Below are 27,370 nucleotides of genomic sequence, written 5' to 3'. Positions count from 1 at the left end.
TTCCGATGTTTGGAACTACAAGCCCATGGCAGCCCGCTTTGCGGCGACATCAAAGCGTGACGCGCGACTCTCTCTTTATACGGTTCTGGGCTGATACCTGATACCATAGCGACGTCAGACAGTGCTATGATAAGTTACCTAACTACAGGACGCAAACGTCAAACTATAGTCTGAACTTAAGTTCTGAAGCTATTTGGCATTCGGTTAAAACAAAGAACTGGTGTTCAAAAGCAGTCTTTAAACGGTTACACGTCGCGAAGAAACGGAGAACAAACAACTATTTGTGACGGAGTTTTGACTTGAAGGGAAAAGCTGTTCCCTCAGTGTTACCTATGAGTTGACGAAACCAGAGAACAAAGGTACACGGAACAGCCGGTATCATGTATGTATTATGTTCACATTTGGTCTAAAATACTGGGTTTCTTTTTTTGTTAGCCCTAAACGGATATAGGCTAGCCCTGAAACATGACAGTCATGGGTGAACTTTAGCTGTAGAATACAACTCTCGTAGACTTATTTATGATTCTGACGTTTTCCATCTACGAGAGTTGTAGGGTTCACCCACCATGGAGACTTTCTGCACTATACCCCGTAGACACTCCAAAAATGTACACATTGAAAATAAAGGTGCTTACCGCCACGCCCTAAATGTTAACTGTCTCTACGCGGTAGTAGTTTAATGTAATAATCCACATATTTCAATAAAGAAGTGTTTTAATGCCGTCTGTGGCCGATTCTGTCGGAAGTTCCCAATGGGCGGTAGTGACGGGTAGTGACGGGGCGCATCTGGTGAAACCCGGAATTACACTAAATGTAAACAGGAAGTAAACGAGGGTGAAAAAATGGCGTTCGGCCACAGACGGCATTAAAACACTTCTTTATTGAAAGATATGGATTATTACATTAAACTACTACTGCGTAGAGACAGTTAACATTTGGGGCTTGGGGGTAAGCACCTTTATTTTCAATTTGTACATGTTTGGAGTGTCTACGGGGCATAGTGCTGAAAGTCCTTGTCTCCATGGGGGGTGAACCCTACAACTCTCGTAGATTGAAAACGTCAGAATCATAAATACGTCTACGAGAGTTGTATTCTACAGCTACATCTACATAAACGTTAATATTTCAAATATAATGTGCTTACGCCATGGCCATGGATGTTACAATATTGTACGGGACCTCAGAAGTACCACTATCATCCTTATTGTTCAATAAAAAGCATTTAAATCCGATCGGTGGTCATTTTCTCATAGTTATAGTGTTGTATCAGCGTGCAATATACTTCCCAACCGATAGGGTCGCGTAGTTGGAAAGCATACGAAGAAAATGGCCACCGATCGGATTAAAATGCTTTTTATTGAACAATACGGAAGATACGGGTCTTCTGCGGGCCCGAACAGTGTTATAACATCCTTGGCCATGGGGTAAGCACTTTATGTTTGAAATCTGAACGTTTATGTAGATGTACGAGACACCAGGTTGATGTTCATCCAGGTCGTGACTCGTGACAGACGAACTGTAGGCCTACGTTTCATCATTACGGCTTGGTGTCGGCTCTATAGTTTAATATACATTTGACAGTTGTGGCAGAAAACGTGTTTCCGCCGTAAGTATTTTAGTGCGTCACGTGGTGGGCTGGTGGCCAGTAACAAAGTAGGAGTGGTGTAAAGTAACTGAGTACATTTACTCAAGTGCTGTACTTTTAAGTACACATTTTGAGGTATTTTTTTTACTTTGGTGGAGTGTTTTCAATACTTTTACTTCTACTCCACTACATCTCACAGGCAAATATTGTACTTTTTACTGCAGTTAGTTGTAAACTTTAGTTAAGATTTGTATTACTAAACATACATTAGCCACCCATAAGTGTGTGTGTGTGTGTGTGTGTGTGTGTGTGTGTGTGTGTACACACACAGAATATGTCAGAATCATCTTTATTGTCACGTCACAGGTGTAAAGAATGCGGTGAGATTGGTTGTTGTGCAAGCAGCTCCATAATTTTTGTCTTGTTTTCAGAAAGAGAAGACATGAAGGGGGGCAGGCAGAGCAAGGAGAAAAGGAAGAAAACTGAGAAACGTGTCGCAGGTAGGCAAACATCTAAAGATACATAATATACCTATATACTCTACGACAGGGGTCTTCAGTGTTTTTCAGGCCAAAGACCCCTTAGCTGCTTGCCAAATCCGGGGCAAATCCGGCGACCTCGGAACAGTTGCCACCAGGTATTCCTAAACGTATTCTCAGTAAAACTATGCTTAAACCTAACCTTATTCCTAAAAGTAACCCCAGTAAAACTATGCCTAAACCTAACCTTATTCCTAAACGTAACCCCAGTAAAACTATGGCTAAACCTAACCTTATTCCTAAACGTAACCTCAGTAAAACTATGTCTAAACCTAACCTTATTCCTAAACGTAACCTCAGTAAAACTATGCCTTAAACCTAACCTTATTCCTAAACGTAACCTCAGTAAAACTATGTCTAAACCTAACCTTATTCCTAAACGTAACCTCAGTAAAACTATGTCTAAACCTAACCTTATTCCTAAACGTAACCTCAGTAAAACTATGGCTAAACCTAACCTTATTCCTAAACGTAACCTCAGTAAAACTATGGCTAAACCTAACCTTATTCCTAACCTTATCCTCAGCAAAACAAATACAAGAATGTAAGAACCGCTGGGGGCACTATAACCACTGTATAACGAGAACTATAACTATATTGTTCACCATTGTATTTGTTGTGGTGTAAACTCTATACTCTAAACTATATATTTTGTTATAGTTATAGTGCTCAGTGTGACCTGCCCTTTGGTCAGTTTTACAGAGTTACAGGCCTTACAGGTCAGAGGTACAGACCTGTAAGGGTCCATTTGGTCACTAACTATCAATCATTTAGCTGCGGGGACCGCCTGAAAACGGACAGATAGAGACATGTCGTGCATTGCTCTGTAAAGAGGAGCAGTTCTGTTGTCCACACACTACCACTTAAGTTCTATATTTACCCAGGGTGGTGACTGTTAATTTCCAGCAACGCCCTGCACACAGACACACACACACACACACACACACACACACACATTAAAACCTGTACAACCACTATATCTTATACCGTTGACCACTAAGCAGCCCCACTGTAGGCCTGTCACAATTATTACATCATCGTCTAATTGCATTTATTTGAGATAATCGCAATTATTTTTTGCATAATCGTTTCCATGTTGAAACATTTTCATACGTTTTCAAATATTAAAAAAAGCAGAAACGGCAGATCTACAAGCTTACAACGCAACGCGCTGTAAGCTTGTAGATCAGCTATTTCTGCTATTTATACATTCATGAAATTATTAAATATGTCAATAATGTCTTTGTAAATTTAAGTTATTTGTCATATCTGCCCTGTGCATTTTTTTGTATTATGAAGCCTAAAAGGCAAACAGATTTTTTTCTTAAATTCATTTGTTCCAATGTGTTCAAAGCCAAACACACAATTAAATCGTTAATCGCAATTATTTTTGCATAATCGTTTCCATGTTGAAACATTTTCATACGTTTTAAAATATTAAAAAAGCAGAAACAGCAGATCTACAAGCTTGTAGATCAGCTATTTCTGCTATTTTTACATTCATAACATTATTAAATATGTCAATAATGTCTTTAAGTTATTTGTTAGCCTGGTTCCAGCCGAATCTGCCTTTGCAAAATCGCATCGCACTTTAGCCCTCGGCAGATTAGGTCTGGCCCCCCTCCATAGAGATTCCATTTCTCTCCCTCTGCAGTGGTGTGGAGCCAACCAGGGCCCAGTATCCAAATGTGGGCGGGCTTATCACCTTATTTGGAGCAATGACGTACAAGGAAGCACTGCTCTGATTAGTTCGTGAACAAGGAAGCACTGCTCTGATTGGTTTAGGTCTAACCAATAGAGTCCGTTTGGATCTTTTTGTAACCGCCCCTTGGAAAAAAATCTATCGTTGATAGGGACCAGACTAATATCCACGCAGTGTGTCGTGTGATATTGTCTGGCCACGCGAGGCTAGTTATTTGTCATATCTGCCCTGTGCAGTTTTTTAATTATGATGCCTAAAAGGTAAACAGATTTTTTCCTTAAATTCATATGTTCCAATGTTCAAAGCCAAACACACAATGAAATCGTTAATCGCAATTATTTGAGTGACAATTAATTATCAACTTAAATTTGTAAAATCGTGACAGCCCTAGTTGGGGGGGTTCAGTGCCTTGCTCAAGAACACTTCCGCGGTTGTGGGGGAGGGGTGAGTGGTAACCATAGTATTTCAACCAGAACTGGGTCTTTCTTGATCTCCATCCCTAGTTACACACAACAAGTCACAAGATATCTGTGAATCAAATAGGATTAGTGCACTTACTCTGCACTGGCTCTGCATGATGATCAAAACGTAATGATCAAATACACACAAGTCATTACCCACTCTCCTCCTCCCCTATTGTCTGCTAATATTGAAGCTGAGTTAATTAATTAATCCTGTATTCCCCTGGGATTTCAATTCGTTCATTACAGACACGTCTATGGAGTCCAGGCTGCAGGTGAAGATGACCAGACTGCAGGTGAAGATGAGCTCTACAGACTCAGCTGTTCCTATTAAACAGAAGGAACCTGAAGACCAGCAGAAACTCGGTATGTTTCATGCTCTCTGTTTCTTTGCTTTAAATCCTTAACTGCCAGAGTAAATGGTGTAATAGTGTCACCCCCACTGCCAGCGAAAACGAGTGTTTTTTTCAGGTGGGGGGGGGGGGATTGTCCGCTCGCGGTAATCCGTTGCCTAGTTGTGGCCAACTATACTTTTTATAGTTCTAGTGCTCAAGAGTGAACGTCCCTTTAATTGTTTCCATTAGGCCTTACAGGTCGAAGTTCCAGACCTGTAAAGGGTCCATTTGGTTCCTAACTATCAATCATTTAGCTGAGGACTGCCTGAAACCTCCCCCAAGGACCCCTAGGTGTCCTTGGACCCCACTTTGAAAACCACTGCTCTAAAGTTTAACCCATTTAATCCAGGAAAGCATCTGTGTCATTTTAGATTTCTTTGGCTATTCAAAAATAGCAGATCTACAAGCTCATAGCGCGGCACTGAGGGCCGCGCTATGAGCTTGTGTGTGTGTGTGTGTGTGTGTGTGTGTGTGTGTGTGTGTGTGTGTGTGTGTGTGTGTGTGTGTGTGTGTGTGTGTGTGTGTGTGTGTGTGTGTGTGTGTGTGTGTGTGTGTGTGTGTGTGTGTGTTAAAGCGAACATTTTTAACTCGGATCTTTGCTTCTGGGGGTCCCTGGAACAACGTATTTTGAGGTGGGGGTCCGCGTCCAAAAACGTGTTCTACATCCTAACAGTATGTTGCTATATCAGCGGTGCCCGAACCTTTTTTTCATGTCAAAGACCCTCAGAAGCGAAGATTTGAGTTACAAATGGTCGCTTTAAAAAATGTATATTTTCAAAGATTTGCACAAATGTTCATGATGTTTCTATGATTTTCTTTTTTAATAATGGTTATAGCTAAAAATCTAAAATGACACAAATGCGTTCCCGAATTGAACAGATTAATTTAATACTAGGCCTGGCTGTCTGCGGGGTCTGTCTCCCATTTATGCCCTTTGTTCGTCATCAACATCACATCAGCGGTTTTTGATGACATCAGGGAACCCCGCATCCTAGACCCTCCAGAAAAATGCGTTAATGCGATCGCAGAATTTACCGCATAATCAGCAAAATGGCGCATAATTATGCGTTTTTTCAAAAAGGCCGCATCGCATCGCATAATACGCACATCGCATCGCATAATATGCGCATCGCATCGCATAATATGCGTTTCGCATCGCATAATATGCGATTCGCATCGCGATTCGCATATTCCGCATCGCATATTCCGCAACTTTTAACATATTTCGCATTTTTCGCAACTTTATATTTCGCATATTGCCGCATATTTCACAACTTTCCGCATATTTCGCAACTTCCCGCAATTTCACCGCATAAGATTGAAAAAAAACCCCGCATATTTCGTCGCAAAATCAAGGATTTTAGCCCGCATAATCAAGAGTTTTAGCCCGCTGAATCAAGGAATTTTGCCCGCGTTTTTCTGGAGGGTCTAGTATCCATATGTAGTTCATCAGTCGTATCGTATGGTAGTGGGAACCGCACAGGATACTCTGACTACAGGTGCAATGGATATTCTGACAAGTACAACAGGTATTGCATAAATGGATGGGGAATGCGTTCCCTGATGGGAGACATACAGTCAGACAGATACAGACATTTTGTGCATTGCTCTGTAAAAAGGTGGAGTTCTGTTGTGCATATTCTTAACCGATTACCATTAGTCCTTATGGTTAATTAACCGTTAACAGGGTTTCTGCAGAAGTCTTAAGGAAAGTATTAAATTCATTTATGTGAAAATAAGGCCTTTTATAAAGGACTCGGTTGTATTTAGGTCTTAAAAAGGTCAGACAATGTTGACTGTTCTCAAGCAACATTTTCAGAGGACATCAGTAAGCATTAGTAACACAATAGCGTCGAGCTGTCCCCAGATTACTGGTACTCAAGGTAATTAATAGCTACTGTGAATTAATCTATTCAGCTGATAAATAGACTGGCCGCAGTCAGTTTCCTGGCATTCCTGGCACTTCATAAACAATAGATATTATCACCAGATAGCCAGATATCCTGTATGTAAACATTACGGCTATCTGGACTTGGGTACAAAATGTTATCGGTGTCGTGTGCTATTGTGTTTGTCTTAAAGGATCTACACCATGAATTAAAAAAATATATATATATATTTAATATCATATTGTTTATGTCCCTCAAACGTTTTTCAAAAGGTTTGAGCCTAAATCAAGCCTCAGATATACTCATTCCAACTAACTTCTCTCTGGCTTATAAAGTACTTTCACCTGCAATACCACATTGTCCTGTTTGGAACGGGGCGCTATTGAGCCAGTTTGTATGCATGTTATCTCCTGGTTCTGTGTGGAAAAAGTAAAATATTTTTTTGTTTGTTTTGGTTAGAACTGAAAAACGGGAGGGATTGTACCCTGACGTGACGTGACGTCAGGGTGCAAATCAGTTTGGCCTGTTTTGAGACCAATTTACAGAAAACCCTAGATTTGCTGTGAAAGCCTGAGTGTTCAAACTGGGGTATTTGGGGGGATAGAAGAGGGGTAGGGGAGACCAAAAACACACAAAAAAGAAGAAAAAGTAAAAATTCATGGTGTAGTCCCTTTAAATTTGTCTTGTATGTAAGTCTGAAGGGTATTAGAAGTCTTTAAAAGGTATTATATCCACTGGTCCGCCAGGTTGGGGTTGGGCACAGGGCTAACAACCCAGTACGGTAAAAAAAGATTACAGGTTACAGAAGCAGCAACAATGGAAATGAACAATCCTTTGTTGCTGCCCTACATGCCAGCCGGCATAAAGGGCAGTAAGTAAGTACAAGGTATCATATCAGATGGCGGACGCGGCTGGTGCTGCTCGAGGTGCTCCAAACAAACCTTGAATAAAACCAGAAATATACACAACGGTTGATGGCAAAACTATCGTGGAAGATGAACTCTTAAACTTCCTCGTTGTTAAAATGAAGACCGTCAATCAGGATGACATTGTTCTAATGGCTGTGAATCACTTTGGGTCAGAGTGGATTGAAGGCTCAAAGAAAGTTCTGTTTGATCTTTGCCCAGGTACACAGCGAAATGTGGCTCATAAAGGGGCACAAAAAGATGCAAATAACATCAAGAGTTGTCTGAAACTACTCAACGAGGCTGGTGAAAATGTTCCTCGCTTTGTGTCTCATCATTTAGATGAGTTACCACCGATGACTTTTAACAGCCTTGATGTCTCCTGTCTGGTTAGTAAAATCGAGCGCTTAAGCGCGGATATATCCACCATGAAGCAGGCTGTGGGTGTGCAGTCTAATACCAGTGAAGATCTCCGTGTGATAACTGCGGATATAAATCAACGCTTGTGTGTGATTGAGCAACCAGATGCCAGCAAGGCGAGAGCGCCTGCTGCCAAGGCCAGTGAGGTGGCCCAGCGCCGCAGGGCAGAAACCACGGAGCCTACGCTTGGAGCCTCGGACCTGTATACCGGCGTTGAGGAGGAGATAGCCTCGAACACCGCAGGGAACGCTGAAGTGGCGAAGTCACCCGCATGGAGCCGTGTAGTGAAGAACGGATACCGCAAACATGTCCCTGGAATGTCTACTGCACAGGCCAAGCCTCGTCTGACTCTTCCCAGAGAAAAGAAGACTTATGGCATTGTTGGAACCGGTGCTGTTGGGAACATACGAGCTGTAAAGACTAAGATGGTGAGTGTGTTCGCCACGAAATTCTCACCCGACTTGGATACAGAGACACTGGCTAGTTATCTGAAAGACAAACTGGCTAGAGAGGTAACTTGTCTAAAGATAGACACTGACCAAACCCGGTACAGCTCTTTTAAAATAACAGCTGAGTGCAAAGAGGTTGGCGAGATGTATGATCCTCAGCTTTGGCCAGAAGGAACGTATGTACGGCGGTTCTACGAGCCACGTAAGCCCAGGGCTGCAGCTGCTGGGGCAGGTGTAAAGTTACTGCCTGTCATAAGGATGCGTGAGCCCGAGGCTGGGGCTTCGAGTACATGATAGACTTGTTTATGAACTATGAGAGTTGTGTCTTATAACTCGCGTGGCCTGCGCCTCGGACAGGGCGCAGGGGAGAGAGCGCAGCGCGTTGTTATTGACAAGCTCCTAGAGAATGCTGATATACTGTGTATACAGGAGACTTTTTTTAGCAATACAAGATCTTGATAAACTTAACTCTGTCCATAACGATTTCCATGGGGCAGGGGAATCAACGACAGACTTAAGTACAAGAATAATGCGTGGCAGGATCCCAGGGGGTGTGGCTAATATGGCATAAGGAGCTCGACCCACTTGTCAGTGTGATTAGGCTGGAAGTGGACTGGTGCATAGGCATTAAAGTTGTGCATGAGAACGTTTTTATCATTTTAAATGTTTACACTCCTTATGAATGTCACAAAAATGAGGATGAATACCTTAATAGGCTTGCTTTTATTAGTTCCTATATTAAAGAAAATGTTTACACATGCATATATGTCCTGGGTGATTTGAATGTTGACATCAGATAGCAACTCAATGTTTGGTCAACATCTAACACAATAAGGTTATTCTGTCCAGCAAGGTGCTGTTGCCAGTAGGCAGCTACACATATATCAGGGAAGCATGGCATACGACATCCTAGCTGGATCACTGTATAGCTACAGCCGATGCTCATGATAGTATAGAGAAGGTTGAGATCTTGTATGGTCTGGCCACAGCAGATCACATGCCTGTCTCTCTGACTATAAATGTTGAGGGTCTACCTGAGCTGGCCAGCCATGGTAGTCCAAAACAACCTGATAAATTGGACTGTGCAATCCTCACAGAAGATGACTTACAACATTACAAGTCACTGACTGATGTATACTTAAGTAATATTGATTTACCTGTTGAGACTATTACATGTGGAAACATTAACTGTAAGAATGATAGACATTATAATGACCTGTGTAAAATGTATGACATGATAGTACAATGTTTAGTTAATGGAAGCAAACCTTTTAAAAGAAAAAGGAGTAAAAAACATAAGAGAGACCTGGATGGAATGTCTATGTTCATGAGCTACATGTAGAGGCTAAAGAAGCCTTTAAATGTTGGGTTTTAGCAGGTAAACCTAGGCATGGCCCTGAGTGTGACCACAAGAAGCATGCAAATGCTAGGTTTAAATATGCTGTACGCTATATTAAAAGAAATGAGCAGGCCATGAGGGCAAACTCTATGGCCAAAAAGCTACAACAAAATAATGTTTATGAATTTTGGAAGGAAGTGAAGGTGGTTAACAACAGTAAGATGCCAATGCCTTCTAGTATAGATGGCATTAATGGGTCCGAAAATATTGCTGAGCTGTGGAGAAGACACTATGAAAACATTTTTAACTGCATTTTAGACTTTCAGTGCTGCTTGCTATGTATTTTTCAGGGTTGTTGATGCATGGCATATTGCCTGAATCCATGTTATCTGTCCTGTTAGTGCCTGTTGTCAAAAACAAAACTGGTAAGCTAACTAGCATAGACAATTATAGACCTATTGCACTGCCGAGCATCTTGTCCAAGGTACTAGAATGTATCCTTATGGAAAGGCTCAGTGAATATATAGAAACAACTGACAATCAATTTGGTTTTAAGAAAAAACATGGCACTGACTTATGTATTTATTCACTGAAGGAAATTGTCAGTCAGTACAGAAGGTCTAATAGTACCATATTTATGTGTTTCCTTGATGCCTCTCAGGCTTTTGATCGCATCAATCATGGTAAACTGTTTTTAAAGTTAAAAGAGCGAGGTGTCCCCTTGTATTTAATAAGGATCTTGCAGTTCTGGTACTCTCACCAAACCATGCAAGCTAGGTGGGGAATGAGTACGTCCACACCTTTTCTAGTGTTCTAGTGTGTGGAGTACGCCAGGGCGGAATTCTCTCGCCAGTACTCTTCAATTTATATATGAATGATTTATCTATACAGTTAAATGGGTGTAAAACTAGTTGCATGGTGGGGGATAACCTTATCAATCATATGATTTATGCTGATGATTTAGTTGTACTGTCTCCTTACAGTGCTGGCCTACAGCAGCTACTCAGTATATGCTCAGAATACGGAAAGTTGTTTGATATAAAGTTCAACTCTAAAAAGAGTGTGGTTATGATCTCTAGAACTGAGGACGATCAGAAGCTCTCCTTTCCCTCTTTCTCATTGGCAGGTGAAGCATTAGAGGTTGTGAAAAAGTTTAAATACCTGGGTCACATAATCAGGGATGATCTCTGTGATGACGATGATGTGCAGCGCCAGTGTTGTAAACTATATGGGCAAGCCAACATGCTGGCACGAAAATTTCACATGTGTACAGACAATGTTAAAGTATCACTTTTTAAAACATATTGCACTCCTCTATATACAGCCCACTTGTGGTGCCGTTATAGCAGTGCAAAAATTAAAAAACTTCAGGTGGCATATAATGATGCTTTTAGAATATTCCTGAAACTTCCAAGATGGACTAGTGCAAGTGAAATGTTTGTGACCAGTAATGTACCCACCTTTCATGCTGTACTGAGGAATTTCATGTTTAAATTTATGTGTAGACTGTTGGAGTCAAAGAATATATTAATTATGGCCTTAACAGGGATCACACAGAGTGATACAAGGTATTCCTCATGTTTCTGGAAACACTGGAGGCAATGCCTATATGTTTTTAATTAATGAAAACAGTCTGGTACTCAGGCTATTTATGTGTTGTTTTTGTCTGTTTTGTAGCTCTGTTTTTATATGGACCCATGGTGTCTGAAATAAAGTTTATACATATCTGACTTAACCTAAACCTGAAAGCCAGCCCACAACTCATTAGGACCTGGATTTAACACATACCTTTATTAACATAAATAGAGGGGAGGCTAACAATACAAAGACAATACCATATTAGTGTTTACGTGCGTGCGTGAGTGAGTGCATGCTTTAACTTGTGTGCATGGGGGTTCATTTGATAATAAGACACTTAATGCTCAAGCAGAGAAGTGTTGTTTGTTTTGCTGTACTTTAGAGTAGTGGTTTCCAAACTTTTTGAAAATAGCCGATCTACAAGCTAACACTTTATTGTACGTTTTTTTTTGTGTGCCGCTCAGAAAGCTTGACATGGTTTGTTTTTTGCCTCTCTCCCTCTCTCTTTACAGAGAAGCAAGGTCCAGTGCAGAAGCGCATTAAAAAGGAGCCTACCGACACCCAGAAGGCAGGCTTGCCGTCTGGTATGGGGATGCCAGGGGGCCGGTCCGGGCATTACCCCGTCTCTGAGAGGCAGCAGCTGGCCTTGCTGATGAAAATGACAGCTGAAGAGTCCGTCAACAGTCCAGGTGTGTGCTTGCAACGGAGGCCACGTCTCCATTGTTTCTTTATTTATTGACATTGTGTTGTACAGCTGCTATTTTGCATTAGATGATTGTATTTTTATTCCTCAGGTTACCACCCCCACACCAGTGGTGGGAAGTAACTAAGTACATATACTCAAGTACTGTACTTTTTGGGTTAGGGTTAGGGTCTTTTGAGGTATTTGTACTTTACTTGAGTGTGTCCATTTTCCAATACTTTTACTTCAGCTCCACTACATTTCAGAGGCAAATATTGTACTTTTACTCCACTACAATTATTTGAAAACTTTAGTTACTTTGTAGATTTGTATTATTATTACAAAACATACATTACCCACCTCAGCCGTATATACATTTCGGCCATTTAAAAATAGCAGAACTACAAGCTCACAATGCGTCGCAATGCGATGCATTGTGAACTTGTAGATCTGCTATTTTCAAAAGATTTTTATAAATTTGAAAACTTGAAATGGGACAATGAAATGGGACAATGAGTACTTTTACTTTTCATACTTTAAGTACATTTTGATACCAATACTTTTGTACTTTTACTCAAGTACATTTTGAATTCCGGACTTTTACTATTTCTACATTGCAGTATTGATACTTATACTTAGTAAAAAATTTGAGTACTTTTCTCACCACAGCACTGCCCCACACACACCCACACTTTCTCCCACAAGGACACTAAAGGCGGCTTTCCATATACATGGACTTACCTAGCCCCACCCCACACCGCCCACCACAGCGACGGTTTCCACTACAATGAAGTGGGTAGAGTGGTGTGTAAGTGGTACTAAACTGGTGCCTAAAAAGTACCCAGTCTTGGGTAGGTCTGAGCTGGGCTAAGCGGGGCTAAAGCTGTGATAAAGCTGATTGGTCGGCTCACAGCTGTGTCTGTCCACTCAGGTGTCTGTAAAATGTAAACACTACGGTAGCAGTGTTGCCATGTCCACTTATTATAAGCAACATTGGGCTTATTTTTCTGTAAAGTTGCTTGTAAATATTGGTAGTACTTTTACTCCACTACAATTATCTGAAAACGTATTAGTTACTAGTTACTAGTTACTTTTCAGATATAAATGATTACATTATAAAACATACATTAAGCCCTATTTTATACCTAGGCTATTTGAAAATAGCCGATCTACAAGCTCACAACGCATCGCATCATTGTAGATCTGCTATTTTCAAACATTTTAGTACTTACTTTTGGTACCTTAAGTACATTTTGATACCAATAGTTTTTGTACTTTTACTCAAGTAATTCCAGACTTTCACTTGTAGAGTGCTTCTACATTGCAGTATTGATACTTTTACTTAAGTAAAACATTTGAGTACTTTTTCCACCACTGCTTGTTTCTAAAATGTAGTTGATTATTTGGGGCTTGTTTCATATGTTGTTGAAACCAGTGGTTCTTAAACATTTTCATGTCAAGGACCCCCAAATTAATATGTATTTGTCAACATTATATATGTATATATTTTTTTTAAATAGCAGATGCACACACTCACAATGCGTCGCATCGCTACGCGTTGTGAGTTTGTAGATCTGCTATTTTCAAATAGCCGTAGATAGTCGCTTCTTTTGGGATTGTTTTCATAGACCTGATTGCTTATTTTTTTCTGCTAAACCTGGCAACAATGAATGTGCGACGATACACGCTAATAATGTTTTTTTTATAAGTGATGGCAACGTGTTTAAACACCACACAGGTCTTCCCAACAATAGCGAAGATTAAAGTCAGGGTGAACATGGCCAAATAATAACTTAAGAGCCAAACTAGCTCTGAGGAAGCACGCTAGCATTTAGGCTAACCCTGTAGCCTGAGGCTAAGTTGGTGTGTTAAAGAAAGGGGCGTTGATTTCCTTCGGGAGGGGAGGGGAGGGTGGGGATTTTGCGAGTGGGGACTTTTGTGCAATGGAAACGCAAGACATTTTGAAGCGGTGCGGTGCGGTTCTGGACTGTACTGGACTGTGTCGTGCTTATGCTGTGATGGAAAAGCGGCTTAACTTGCACCAATTGGTATTTGGACATGCATGAACACATACATTTCATGCATCACTACATGTACTTACTAGGGATGTGAATCTCCATCACTGAGGCCGAATTCACAATTCACATGCATCTCCATTCACTGCCAGCGATATGATACATTAACCATACATTGAAGCCTTTGCATCGATTCACCCCTGTTCACGATGCGATGTGATTTGATAACGATTTGATTCTACACGATGCGATACGCAACGATACGGTGCGATTTAACATGCAAATGATTAGGTGGCACGGTGGCGCAGTCGGTAGCGCTGTCGCCTCACAGCTAGAAGGTCCTGGGTTTGATTCCCGCCGGGGACACTGTGGGTGCTGGGGGCGTGTCCTCTCCTCCGCGTCATCAGTGCCCATACCCTAGGTGGGGTTGGCGAAAGGGTATTTCTGTGTGGAGTTTGCATGTTCTCCCCGTGTCTCCTGGGGTGTAGGTACCCTCACCAAAAACATGTAGTAATCCTGGTCTCTATACTGCCTCCCCCTGGTCAGCCGGGGCGCCTGATGGAGGGGAAAGGAACTGGTTGGAATAACGTGTTCCTTCCACGCGCTACGTCCAACCGGGGAAACTCCCCCCCCCCCCCCCCCCCCCCTGTCAGGTGATAAGAAGCGGCTAGCCAGCTCCTCATGCATTGAAGGAGGCATGAGCTCAGTTCTTGGCTCTCCTTAGGCTGGCAGAGGGAGAGTAGCGCCCAGGATTACATAGGCAATTGGCACTGGGTGAAAAAATGGGTTATAAAAATCGTGAGATTTTTTTTTTTGTTAAAAACATGCAAATGATTTCTATTAATTTACTGTAGGTTAGTAGGCTCATCTCTGTCTAACAACCCAACTCATAGAATTCTGGGAGAAAACAAAGTGTCTGCTGGTTATGGTAGCATTGTTTAATTACTAATCATATAGTTTATAATTATTATATATTATTACATGGGTCTTCAACAGGGGGTCCGGGGCCCCTGGGGGGGTCCTCATAATTATTACAGGGAGGCCGCCAAATGTTTGGCTGATACGAACGTTTTATTTGTTTATTTTTTACATTAAGCTCCCTAGCATCCCTATTCTGAGGAAACATTAGCCGAAAATAGCAGATCTACAAGCTTGTAGATCGGCTATTTTCGGCAAAGACCTTATTGGCGGTTTAAGTGGTTAAATATATGAAAATTCATTACTGGATTAATGTTACTAACATGAATCCAACATATTAATAGAAAAGATAATGTGTAAACAAATGAACACAAAACCTTAATTTACACAACACTGATGATAGTGCTGTCAAAAAAAGTCTATGAACAAGTATAATCTGCAACAGTTTTATACAATATGTAGTGGGGGGTCCCTGCCTCATCTCTCTCTCTCAGCTAGGGGTCCTTGGACTGAAAAACGTTGAAGACCCCTGTATTATTATACTACATAATCCAGGATTATGCATTTTTTTGGTGCATAGTATGTCAACCAGAACTGGGTCTTGAGCTCCATCTCTCTAGTTGCACACAAGATATCTGTAAATCAAATTAGATTAGTGCACTTGCTCTGCATGATGATAAAAAAAGGAATTGACCAACTGTCCTCCTTCCTTATTGTTTGTTTGAGTTAATTCATCCTGTATTCGCCTGGGATTTCAATTCCTTCATTACAGACAAGTCTATGGAGTCCAGACTGCAGGTGAAGATGAATTCTACAGACCCAGCTGTTAAACAGAAGGAACCTGAAGACCAGCAGAAACTCGGTACGTTTCATGCTCTCGCTGTTTCTTTTCTTTAATACGTTCTCATCTCCCACTTCTCATTAAAAAAAAAAAACGTACATGAACACATACATTTCATGCATCACTACATGTGCGTACACATGCATGAAAAAGGGACTGCAATGGAAATCAGCCATTGACTTATTTTTTTTAGTGTTTTGTCCTTTTGACATTGGTGTGATAATATATGTAAATATACTGTACATATGTTTACTATCAATAAAGAGGTCAAAGTCAAATACTCTCTGGGGATTGACCCAGCACACTCCTACTAGTCCAGGGGCCAAGCCACATTTTAGTACCACCTAAGGTGACCGTAAACGTTTTGTATTTTTGTCTTCCTACATGTCTCTAGTTTATATTTTGGTATGATAACCCTGCCAATCTTGTAGCTTCATGGCGAGTTATCACTCTCTAAACAAACCTACCCCCATATGAAACCATGATGTGTGTGTGTGAATCATTTATATGACTTCTAGACAATACTTTTTGGAGATTTGGTGGTGGTGATTTTACCAGTAGAATCCATTTCTTCTGAGGAAAATTTGGTTATTTGCATATTGGAACACATTTGTGGAAATGGATATGGATATGGTCATACCGGCCTGAACGGCGGTTCCGGACAACCTTTTTTCCGAACAACTCGGCGGTGGGCACTATACTCCCTCCAGTCCTTGCCGATGCGGGCGCCAAGTGTGAAGTCGGTCGGTCCGTTATATGCACATGACCATATATGGGCATGGCGGTCGGATCTGTGGCTCTGGACAACCGGATGTCCATATATGCCTATATATGCTGTAGGGCTGGTGAATTAATATTCGAATATCGAATATTCCTCGAATATGGGGAAAATATGTATATTCGAATATGAAAATTAATATTCGAATATATATGTATTTGTTTTATGTTTATTTGACAGGGACAATACAAAAAACAATGTATCAAGTTATAAAAACAAACAAAAGATGATTTATTGGATCCGAGCACTCGATTTTTTTTATTGTTTCTGTCAAAACAAAATGAAATGTATATTTTTAAGACCAATATTCGAATATCATTTCTGAGGAAAGTTGACAGCCCTAATATGTTGGCATATCGGGTTTGTTTATGGTTATGTCTGAGTCATAGTAGCCTGTCTGATATCTGGTCTAGAGGGGCGGAGTCAAAATCTCCGGTGTAAACAACCGTTGGCTCCCATTGGTTCACCGATCTGCGCGCCTAAATCAGTGGTTCTCAAACTGGGGTCCCAGGACCCCCAGGGGTCCTTGTCTGAGGAGTTACATGACTAACTCAGAGAGTGTATAAATGGAACCAAATGGACCCTTAAAGGGTAAGACCACTTTGGTAGAGGTTTGGGTTGTGTAGTTACCTTGCCATGATGTAACTCCAAAGGTGGGCAAGAAATAAAAAATAATTGCTCCATTGATTAGAAATTGATAATTCAAAATATGCTCCTCATTGACTTACATTGTACGGTAAAACAGTTCTCAAAGTCACTCTTTTAGCACATAAATGAACACAAACAAAGCTGATTCAGACAATATAGAACATCACCAAACCCAGTACCGTTTTTTTTTTTTTTATAAAAATGTGAACTTCCTGTTGATTTTACTATTTGAAGATCTGGATCCGGATCCGCGGATCCAGTCCAGGTTTTCTACTTATTAAAAATGGCAAAATCAACAGGAAGTTGACATTTTTATAATAAAAAAAAACAGTACTGGGTTTGGTGATGTTCTATATTGTCTGAATCAACTTTGTTTGCGTTCGTTTACGTGCTAAAATAGTGTCTTTGAGAGCTGTTTTACCGTACAATGTAAGTCAATGGGGAGCATATTTTGAATTATCAATTTCTAATCAATGGAGCAATTATTTTTTATTTCTTGCCCACCTTTGGAGTTACATCATGGCAAGGTAACTACACAACCCAAACCTCTACCAAAGTGGTCTTGCCCTTTAACGGGTCCATTTGGTTCCATTTGTACACTCTCTGAGTTAGGATTTCATAGTATAGACTGCGGTCCCAGAGATACAATTGGCATTAAATGGGGGTCCATGGCCTAATGCAGGGGTCTTCAACAGGGGGTCCGGGACCCCTAGGGGGTCCTCAGAGGTACTACAGGGGGTCCACCAAATCATTGTGTGATGGGAACTTAGTTTTTACACTTGAACTTGAACCCTAGTATGCCTATTCTAAGGACAACTTTAGCCGAAAATAAAAAAATAGCCGATCTACAAGCTCACAACGCCTCGTGCGAGGCGTTGTGAGCTTGTAGATCGGCTATTTTCGGCAAAGACGGGGAAGAAGAGCAGACTAAGTACAGAGTGAAAGTTTACTAAGTATTGACGGTTTAAGTGGTTATAAATGTCTCAAAATACACATTAACATGAATCCAACATCTACAAAAAAGCTTTAATCTGCAACAACATTTTCAGCAATATATAGTGGGGGTCCCTGCTTCATCTCTCTCTCAGAGAGGGGGTCCTTGGGCTGAAAACATTGAAGACCCCTGGCCTAATGCTTATTAAACTGGGGGTCCTTGAATTTAAACCACTTTGGTTTGAGAACCACTGATCTAAATCAAATGGGATTAGTGCACTTGCTCTGCACAGTGCATTATGATCAAAGAAATAATGACTAACTTGATACACAGGTGATTGACCAGCTCTCCTCCTCCCTTTTGTGTCTGTTATTATTGAAATTGAGTTAATGAATCCTGTATTCCCCTGGGATTTCAATTCCTTCATTACAGACAAGTCTATGGAGTCCAGACTTCAGGAGAAGATAAATTCTACAGACCCAGCTGTTCTTATTAAACAGAAGGAACCTGAAGACCAGCTGAAACTCAGTAAGTTTCATAATTATGCTCTCTCTGTTTCTTTGCTTTGATATGTTCTCATCTCCCACTTCTCATAAAAAAAAGAAAACCTTAAGATTGATATTGATCGTGTTACTTGGTGTTCGATGCATAGTAATATAACCACCTTCCTCTTCCTTTACGGAATTATCCTTGTCTTTTCTTCTATTTTAAAAGAAAGAAGGAGTCCATGCTGAAGAACTGGCGATTTGTGGCTTGTTTTGAACAAAATGCCGCAAATCGTGAACGCGGCGTCCGATTGTGGTGAAACTTTTCACGCACATTCGCACATTCTATGTTGAGGAACAAATGTCACCCTTTTGACATTGCCCTATTATAGCGCCACCAGGAGGCCGATTCTTGCAAAACATTTTTTTAAATATATTTCTACCACAAATGTTGTCCAAACATCATGCAAATTATCTCTATAGTCATGTGATCAAGACGGATCCTTCCGATTTTTCATATTCCATCCTGATTGGCGAATTCCGATCATTGCTGGCCCACAATAACCTACCTGACCTGGCGGAGACCGGTGCTTTGAGGAGCACTTTTTCTAGTTGAAGTTGAGTTAATTCATTCCTTCATTACAGACAGGTCTATGGAGTCCAGACTGCAGGTGAAGTTGACCAGACTGCAGGTGAAGATGAATTCTACAGACCCAGCTGTTCCTATTAAACAGGAGGAACCTGAAGACCAGCAGAAACTCAGTAAGTTTCACATGCTCTGTCCGTGTTTTTGCCTTAATATGTTCTCATCTCCCACTTCTCATAAAAAAAAGAAAACCTTAAGATAAGACTAACGGGTAAGGCTAACGGGTAAGGCACCGGCAAAGATGGGGTCCCAACTGTTTATAGCGCGCCGGCTTTTACCCGATACAAGAACAGAATGTAAACAAGAGAACAATCCCTTCACTCCTTGCCGGCGCGCTCAACCTTAAAGGACCATACCACCTATTTATACAGCATAGGGTTACAGTATGTCAACCAGAACTGGGTCTTGATCTCCATCCCTAGTTACACACAAGATGAATCTAAATCAAATAGGATTAGTGCACTTGCTCTGCAATGGCTCTGCATGATGATCAAAAAGTAATGACCAAATTACCAAATACACAGGTGAGGTAATTGACCAACTCTCCTTCTCCCTTATTAACTGTTATTAGTTGAAGTTAAGTTGAGTTGAGTTAATTAATCCTGTATTCCCCTGGGATTTCAATTCCTTCATTACAGACAAGTCTATGGAGTCCAGACTGCAGGTGAAGATGAACTCTACAGACTCAGCTGTTCCTATTAAACAGGAGGAGCCTGAAGACCAGCAGAAACTCAGTAAGTTTCATGCTCTCTCTGTTTCCTTGCGCGCAAATCGGTACACAGTATCTCTATAGTCATGTGATCAACACGGATCTGTCCGATTTACTATATTCCATCCTGATTGGCTAAGATTGGCTTCCAAAGTTTGCAGGATTGGTTCGTTTTGAAAAAGATGCCTCAAATCATGAACGCAGCATGCGTTCATGATTGCGTTTTCATGATTGCGTTTTTCGTGATTGCGTTTTCATGATTGCGTTTTCCGTGAAATTTTCCACATAGATTCCCACTTGGCCCAGGAAGAAATGCCACTTGAAAACCTTCAAATCAGCCTCATGGTGGCGCTATAACAGGCCGATTCACGTTTTTACCTGCACGCACACTCCCTAGAGGCCAAGGAAAAACCTTTGCCCAGCATTTTTCATATATGCCTGTTAGAGCGCCACCAGAAGGCTGACTCAAATCGGTAGACAGTATCTCTATAGTCATGTGATCAAGATGGATGTGTCCGATATTTCATATTCCATCCTACTTGGCTAACATTGCCTTCCAAAGTTTGCAGGATAGGTCCCTTTTGACCAAAATTCCTCAAATCATGAACGCAGTGTGCGATTTCCGTGAAATTTTGCACGCACATTCCCACTAGGCCGAGAAAGAAATGCCCCCCTTTTCACATTGGCCTGTTATAGCGCCACCAGCAGGTCTAATTTAGCAAACCCAATTTTTCGAACAAAATGCCTCAAATCATAAATGCAGTGTCCGATTGCTGTGAAAGGCCTAAGAAGAAATGGCACCCTTTTCACATTAGCCTATTATAGCGCCACCAAGAGGCCATAATAACCTACCTGACCTGGGGGAGACTTGTGCTCCGAGGAGCACTTTTTCTAGTTAATCCTGTATTCCCATGGGATTTCAATTCCTTCATTACAGACAAGTTTATGAAGATCAGACTGCAGGTGAAGTTGACCAGACTGCAGGTGAAGATGGATTCTACAGAACCAGCTGTTCCTATCAAACAGGAGGAACCTGACGACCTGCAGGAACTCCGTAAGTTTCATGCTCCCTCTTTGTCTTTGCTTTAATATGTTATCATCACCCACTTCTCATTAAAAGAGAGAACCTTAAAGGTTCTATGACATTCATTTTCACTTTTTTTTATTTTTTATGTTTTTTGGGGGTTGTATGACTTCAATTACACCCCAAAAATCTGAACTTTGAACAGTCAGTGGATTTTCTGTGGTCTGGGGTTTTCTGAATAATTAGGCTGAAAAGTAATCTGAGCTTGGCCCTTGGGCAGTGAGGTCACAGCCGATTAATCCCGCCCACTCTCCTCCTCGACCAAGACTTTTAATGTGTGGTAAAACTGAACGTCATGAAACCTTTAAGATAAATATTGATCGTGTTTTTCTTCTTTTGTAAATAAAACAAAATGTCAAGGAAGTGGGTACATTCCAATTTTTCAAAGTAAAATGCTGGCTCTGGCTATGATGCATGAAGCCGGTTCTTATCAGGTCTGTGTTTTCTGTTTTCTTTCTCAGGTGCTCTTCTTGCCCTGTCCTCAGTTAAACCAGATACCCTTCTTGCCTTGTCCTCAGTTAAACCAAAAAGACCAAAAAGTCACCACTGTGACCAATGTGAAAAAATCTTCTCTAAAAGTTCTCGTCTCATAATACACCAAAGAGTTCACACCGGAGAGAAGCCTTACCAGTGCGATCACTGTGGGTTCAGATGCACTCAAATGGGCAGCCTCAAATCACACAAGAGAATTCACAATGGAGATAGGCCATTCGGCTGTGATGAGTGTGGGAAAAGATTCACTCACAGCTCTAATCTCCATACACACAAGCTACTTCACACCAGAGAGAAGCCGCACTGCTGTGACCATTGTGGGACGAGCTACACTACTATTGGTAACCTCATATCGCACGCGAGAATTCACACCGGAGAGAAGCCTCACCGCTGTGAACAGTGTGGAAAAACGTTCTCGCACAAGCATAACCTCGTAGCGCACAAGAGAAGTCACACCGGGGAGAAACCTTATATCTGTGATTTTTGGAATTGTGGAAAAGCTTACCGCCATTCGCAAATACTTAAGCGTCACAAGTTAACACACACAGGAGAGAGGCCGTACTGCTGTGACCAGTGTGGAAAAAGCTACACTCGAATGTTTGACCTCGCGACACACAAGAGAGTTCACACCGGAGAGAGGCCTTACTGCTGTGACCAATGTGAAAAATCCTACAATTACGCGGCTGAGCTCAAGGAACATAAGAGAGTTCACACCGGAGAGAAGCCTTTCTCCTGTGACCAATGTGGAAAAAGCTTCACGTACAAGTCCGGCTTCAGGAGCCACATGAAAATTCACTCTGGAGAGAAGCCTTTCCACTGTGAAACATGTGGGAAGTGTTTTGGTAAGTATGGTACATTACAATCTCATCAACGCACCCATACCGGAGAGAAACCTTACCCTTGTTCCGTATGTGGGAGACGCTTCACTGAAAAAAAATCCCTTACGAACCACACAAGAATTCACACTGGGGAGAAGCCTAACTGCTGTGACCAATGTGGGAAGAGCTTCATTCAAAAGTGTGAGCTCACGTCACACATGAGAATACACACCGGAGAGAAGCCTTACTTCTGTGACCTGTGTGGGAAGTGCTTCGCTCAATCGACCTGCCTCGCCAAACACAGGAGGACCCACACCGGAGAGAAGCCTTTCGCCTGTGAGCATTGCGAGAAAAGGTTCACTACAGATAGTGGCCTCGTGAAACACACGAGAGTTCACACCGGAGAGAAACCCTACCGCTGTGACCAATGTGGGAAAGGTTTCGCTCAACACTATCCCCTCGTAGTACACAAGAGGCGTCACACTGGAGAGAAGCCTTTCAGCTGTTACCATTGTGGGAAGTCTTTTTCTTGTAATAGATACCTAATAGACCATAAGTGCGCCCATGCCGTGTCCCATCCAGGACCATCTCCGTTAAACGGAAGGGACCCGAAGACCACCAGGACCTCAGTAAGTGCTATTCTCTGTACCTTTTCTCTCATGTCCAGGATGATATTTCCGCTATAGTCTACAGGGATGTACATCAGTGGTTCTCAACCTTTTCAGGCCAAGACCCCCCCCACCCCCAAAAATAAAAATCATCATATTTGAACTGGGGACCCCCCCCCCCTCTCTGACAAGCACTTGGAATTGTAAGAGTTGAGACATTACATTTAGTTTGAGTTGGTGCCACAGTTAAATATTGTGATAATAGCAGATCTACAGGCTCACAACGGGCGTCGTGAGCTTGTAGATCTGCCATTTTCAAAATGTTCGCTTCTTTCTTATATTATTTGTCAATTTGGCCAATGTTTGATCAGTTTTTATAGTATAGTTTGTTGATTACTTTTGATGCAGTAATAGTCTTGTTTCCTTTTTTTTATAAGGTATTAACAAATTTCCTGCCAATCGCGCATAAATGCGTTCTATTAAATAGCGCACTTGTCCACCAAATCGCATAAATGCGTTCTATTAAAAAAAAAACGCTGTTTTAGGCACCGTAACACAGCTCTGGGATGATCCATCGTCAATGAGAGAAGAAGTATGTGGATGTGAGATCATTCCAAAAAAACGTCACTTCCGCCCGCCCTGACTATTTTCAGAAAAACAACTAACTCAGTTTCTGTTTTTTACATTGAAAACCACTTTTTTCACCGAGCCCCAGCCCCAAAATGGCGGATCGCGGTTGGACTGTTGTGGTCCGTCTGAATACACAGATCCCTTCTCTTACCCCTTCACTCCGCTTTTTTTGGAATACAATGTAACGCCTCCACGGCGTTTCAAAATTCATCGGATGAAGGTAATTACGCTGGCAAGGGGATAACAAACGATGTTTAATACCTTGGCGGGTGATGTGTTGTTAAAAATGTCTTTAAATTGTCACCTCCCCCCCCCAAAGAAAATCATGTGGGGACCCCCCTAGGGTAAGACTAAGACGGCGCTTAATGACTTTGTAAGTCTTTTTTTTATTATTATTATTTTTTTTTTATTGTGACTCCATACTGCGGTGCGTGCATGTGTGTGTCCGTCTGCGCTTGGTACAGTATGCTTCTGATCGTTGCGCACAACCTCACAAAATGGATCGTTACGCGTGCACACATGTAGCTTTCACGCGCACTGACCGATGCTAAACTTGCAGCAGGAAGAGATCAGCCTTGATCATCACGTACTCACACGAAATCCGAGCCCGTGAAATTTTTTAATCGGGAAAGCGTGTAATTTTAGATTTTAGCATTGGCTATTCAAAACTAGCAGATATACAAGCTAGCAGCGCGTCACTTGCACATCTGCTATTTTAGAACACAAACGCAAAGGTTTGAGAACTACTGATTTGTAGAATCCGGCCTCAGGACTTAATGAGTTAACATTAAGACCTAAGGGCTTTTCTTGACAGGTTTCACTTGCCCACAGTTTTCTTCTTTAAACTTGCCCCGGGCAATCGGACCCTGCGTTTTAATTTCTACTCGGTACTCGACTTAACTCATTCACTGCCTGAATTATTTCTGGCCGCGTTTGCCCACTGCCAGAGATGTTTCATTGAAAAAAAAGAAGTACTCAGGAGCCGAGATACAGAATTTTTAAGTTTTAAGTTAACAAGGAAGTGGATAGGAGTCTAGATCTTCGAAAAATCATATCTCCTTTGGGTCAAATTAAAAAAACAAACAAAAAAATACGTTTTTTTACGTTCTTGGCAGAATTGGTCATTTCATGCATGTTAATGTCCTGTTTCTTTGGCTTCAAATGTGTTCATCTCTCTTACAGGCTGCGTTAACCAGCTCTGAATCGTGTGACGTCTGACGTCCAACCACCAGGGGGTCCTCTGGACATCGAGGTGGATCAACCAGGTGTGATCAAGCGACCTGTTTTTTTTTTTTTACCAGTCAAAAAAGACGAAGTCACAATTCAGCAGCCCTTTTTCACATTTAATTTACTAAATTAGAATTGCAACTCTGACTATATGCAATTGTAAATAGTTCCACCATACATTACAGTAATGGGAAGCGAATTGTGTCATTGTAACGTATTGACAATTGACGAGTTGAAGTTATATTACGGTTCAAGTCGGTGAATGGTCATATTTATTTTTCTCAAAGAGTTTAGTAACACTTTCTATGAAGCCCTTGTGTATAATGCATTATAAAGATGCTTAAAATGCATTACAATATGCTCATAAAACGTTATAATTATAGTTGACCGATTGACTTCAAACTTGTGTCATGTGTATCGCCGAGTGGGGATCCAGTGGGACTGGCGGCTGTACGGATTCATAGAAACGGTTGGTTGGCAGCAGTAGTGCAGGTAAATTCTGTTGAGCTGTAAATGACATGTTGTTGATCATCAATGAGATCAACTCAGGTTGAAGGACTTTTGAGGACGGATCCAGGGTAGTCAGTCAGCAATGGCTGATTTGTTTTTATTATATTTATTGTTTTACGTCTTTATGTGTTCAACTTCCTTCTGTTTAGTTGTGAAATTAGTTTTTAAATTGGTTTTCTTAAAGTATTTAACTCTTAACCCATTAAGACCGGGAACGCATCTGTCATTTTAGATTTATTTTGGCTAATATATTTTTTCACGATTTTTCAAAAATAGCAGATCTACAAGCTCATAGCCGCGCTATGAGCTTGTAGATATTTTTGAAAAAACTGTTCGGATTTAGAAAAACTTTTTTGAATCGGCCTCAGGTCTTAATGGGTTAATCTTAGTTTAGTTTTTATTAGTGATAGTTTTAGTGTAATAATAGAAAAACATTGAAAAAAATATGTATTCACTTTTAAATTCGTACCCCCAATCCCCCTAAAACTAAGGACATTTTCCCTATGATTTTACATTTTAGTTAGTCTTACTTAGCTCATAATATGGTTTCAGTCGGTTATCGTTTTTTTTGTGGTGTTTCTGTAAAGCCTAGTTTTATTTATTTGTTTCAGTTAACTGAACTATAGTCCAGGAAACATGTTGAGTTGTATTTAAGTTCCTGTTCTGTTTCATAACCATTATGGTTACTATCTATATAAGTTAAGGTTTTTGGAACGAAAACCCACATTTTTAATATAACAAAGAATCCTATATCATATCAAACCAAACCGTGTGGACATTGGTTGATAATTTAGCATATTATTAGCTAATCGGTACTCGACTTAGCTTCAATAGACTTACTGAACAGCAGCAGCCAATGAGGTATCTGTGTGTACTTGTATAATATACTATAGTGGTTCTCAAACATTTTAATGTCAAGGACCCCCAAATTGATACATATTAGGCTGCGGACCCCCATCTGAAAAGATGTGCCAGGGGACCCCCATATAAGATTTTTCCAAAATGTTCAAAAATAGCTGATCTATAAGCTCACATTGTGACGTGTTGTGTGCTTGTTGAATGGCAATTTTTTAAAAGTCTAAATATGAAATAAGTCTTAACGGGCAAGACCACTTTGGTAGAGGTTTGGGTTGTGTAGTCACCTTGCCATGATGTAACTCCAAAGGTGGACAAGAAATCTAGAATAATTTATCCATTGATTTGAAATTGAGCTCTCAAAGTCACTCTTTTTGCACGTAAACGAACACAAAGTTGATTCAGACAATGTAGAACATGACCAAACCCAGTACTGTTTTTTAAGTTGTTTTTATAAGAATGATAACTTCCTGTGAATTTTTCTATTTTTTTTAAAGATCCGGACTTAATCCTGATCTTCAAATAGTAAAATCAGCAGGAAGTTGACATTTTTATTTTAAAAATAAACAGTGCTGGGTTTGGTGATGTTCTATATTGTCTGTATCAGCTTTATTTGTGTTTGTTTACGTTCGAAAAGAGTGACTTTGAGTGATGTTTAACCGACACTGTACAATGTAAGTCAATGAGGAGCATATATTGAATTATCAATTTCTAATAAATGGAGCAATTATTTTTGATTTCTTGTCCACCTTTTTGGAGTTGCATCATTCCAAGGTAATTACACAACCCAAACCTCTATCAAAGTGGCTTTTTAAGCATTTAAACTGCTCGTTTTGCCCGGGGCTCAAGGACCCCTGGGAGGTCCCTGGACCCCCTTTGGGAACCACTGCTGTACACACATCTACTCTCAGCACCCACTCCTCTGCCTGATTGTTTTGTGTGTTTCAACCTATTAAGACCGCGAACGCATCTGTGTCATCTTAAGATTTCTTTGGCTATTAAAATGTTCACGATTTTTCCAAAAATAGCAGATCTACAAGCTTACTCAAAGCACGGCACTCCAGGGACCCGCAGTAACCCCCCCCCCCCCCCCCCCAGAAGCACTGATCGGATTAAAAAACGTTTGCTTTAAAATATATATAAATATATTCAAAGATTTGCACACATTTTCACGATTTTTCAAAAATAGCAGATCTACAAGCTGCCATTTTTTAATAGCCAAAGTATA

The 27,370-nt window shown here is 41.0% G+C and overlaps 1 protein-coding gene across 11 annotated transcripts; it reads left to right on the top strand.

The window, feature by feature from the left end:
* The first annotated feature begins 125 nt into the window (after nt 1–125).
* LOC308101817 (uncharacterized protein) lies at nt 126–27,370 on the top strand. Of its 11 annotated transcripts, none has more exons than XM_080451304.1 (11): nt 126–382; nt 2,017–2,085; nt 4,537–4,653; nt 11,775–11,951; nt 15,650–15,739; nt 18,511–18,606; nt 19,209–19,325; nt 19,848–19,943; nt 20,856–20,972; nt 21,464–22,941; nt 24,733–27,370. In XM_080451304.1, the coding sequence occupies exons 2-11, from the start codon at nt 2,028–2,030 to the stop codon at nt 24,766–24,768; spliced, it is 2,382 nt and encodes a 793-aa protein (XP_080307430.1). In that variant the 5' UTR covers nt 126–382; nt 2,017–2,027; the 3' UTR covers nt 24,769–27,370. The 11 variants fall into 11 exon arrangements, with proteins under 11 accessions (XP_080307430.1, XP_080307432.1, XP_080307431.1 ...); XM_080451306.1 differs by having other exon boundaries at nt 126–386; nt 2,026–2,085; nt 15,650–15,675; nt 18,537–18,606; XM_080451305.1 differs by having other exon boundaries at nt 126–386; nt 2,026–2,085; nt 21,497–22,941.

Source organism: Gymnoscopelus braueri (assembly GCF_963280865.1).
Source record: "Gymnoscopelus braueri genome assembly, chromosome: 15".
Lineage (NCBI taxonomy): Eukaryota > Metazoa > Chordata > Actinopteri > Myctophiformes > Myctophidae > Gymnoscopelus > Gymnoscopelus braueri.
The sequence above is the reverse complement of the archived record's forward strand: the minus strand, read 5'-3'. Positions and strand labels throughout refer to the sequence as shown.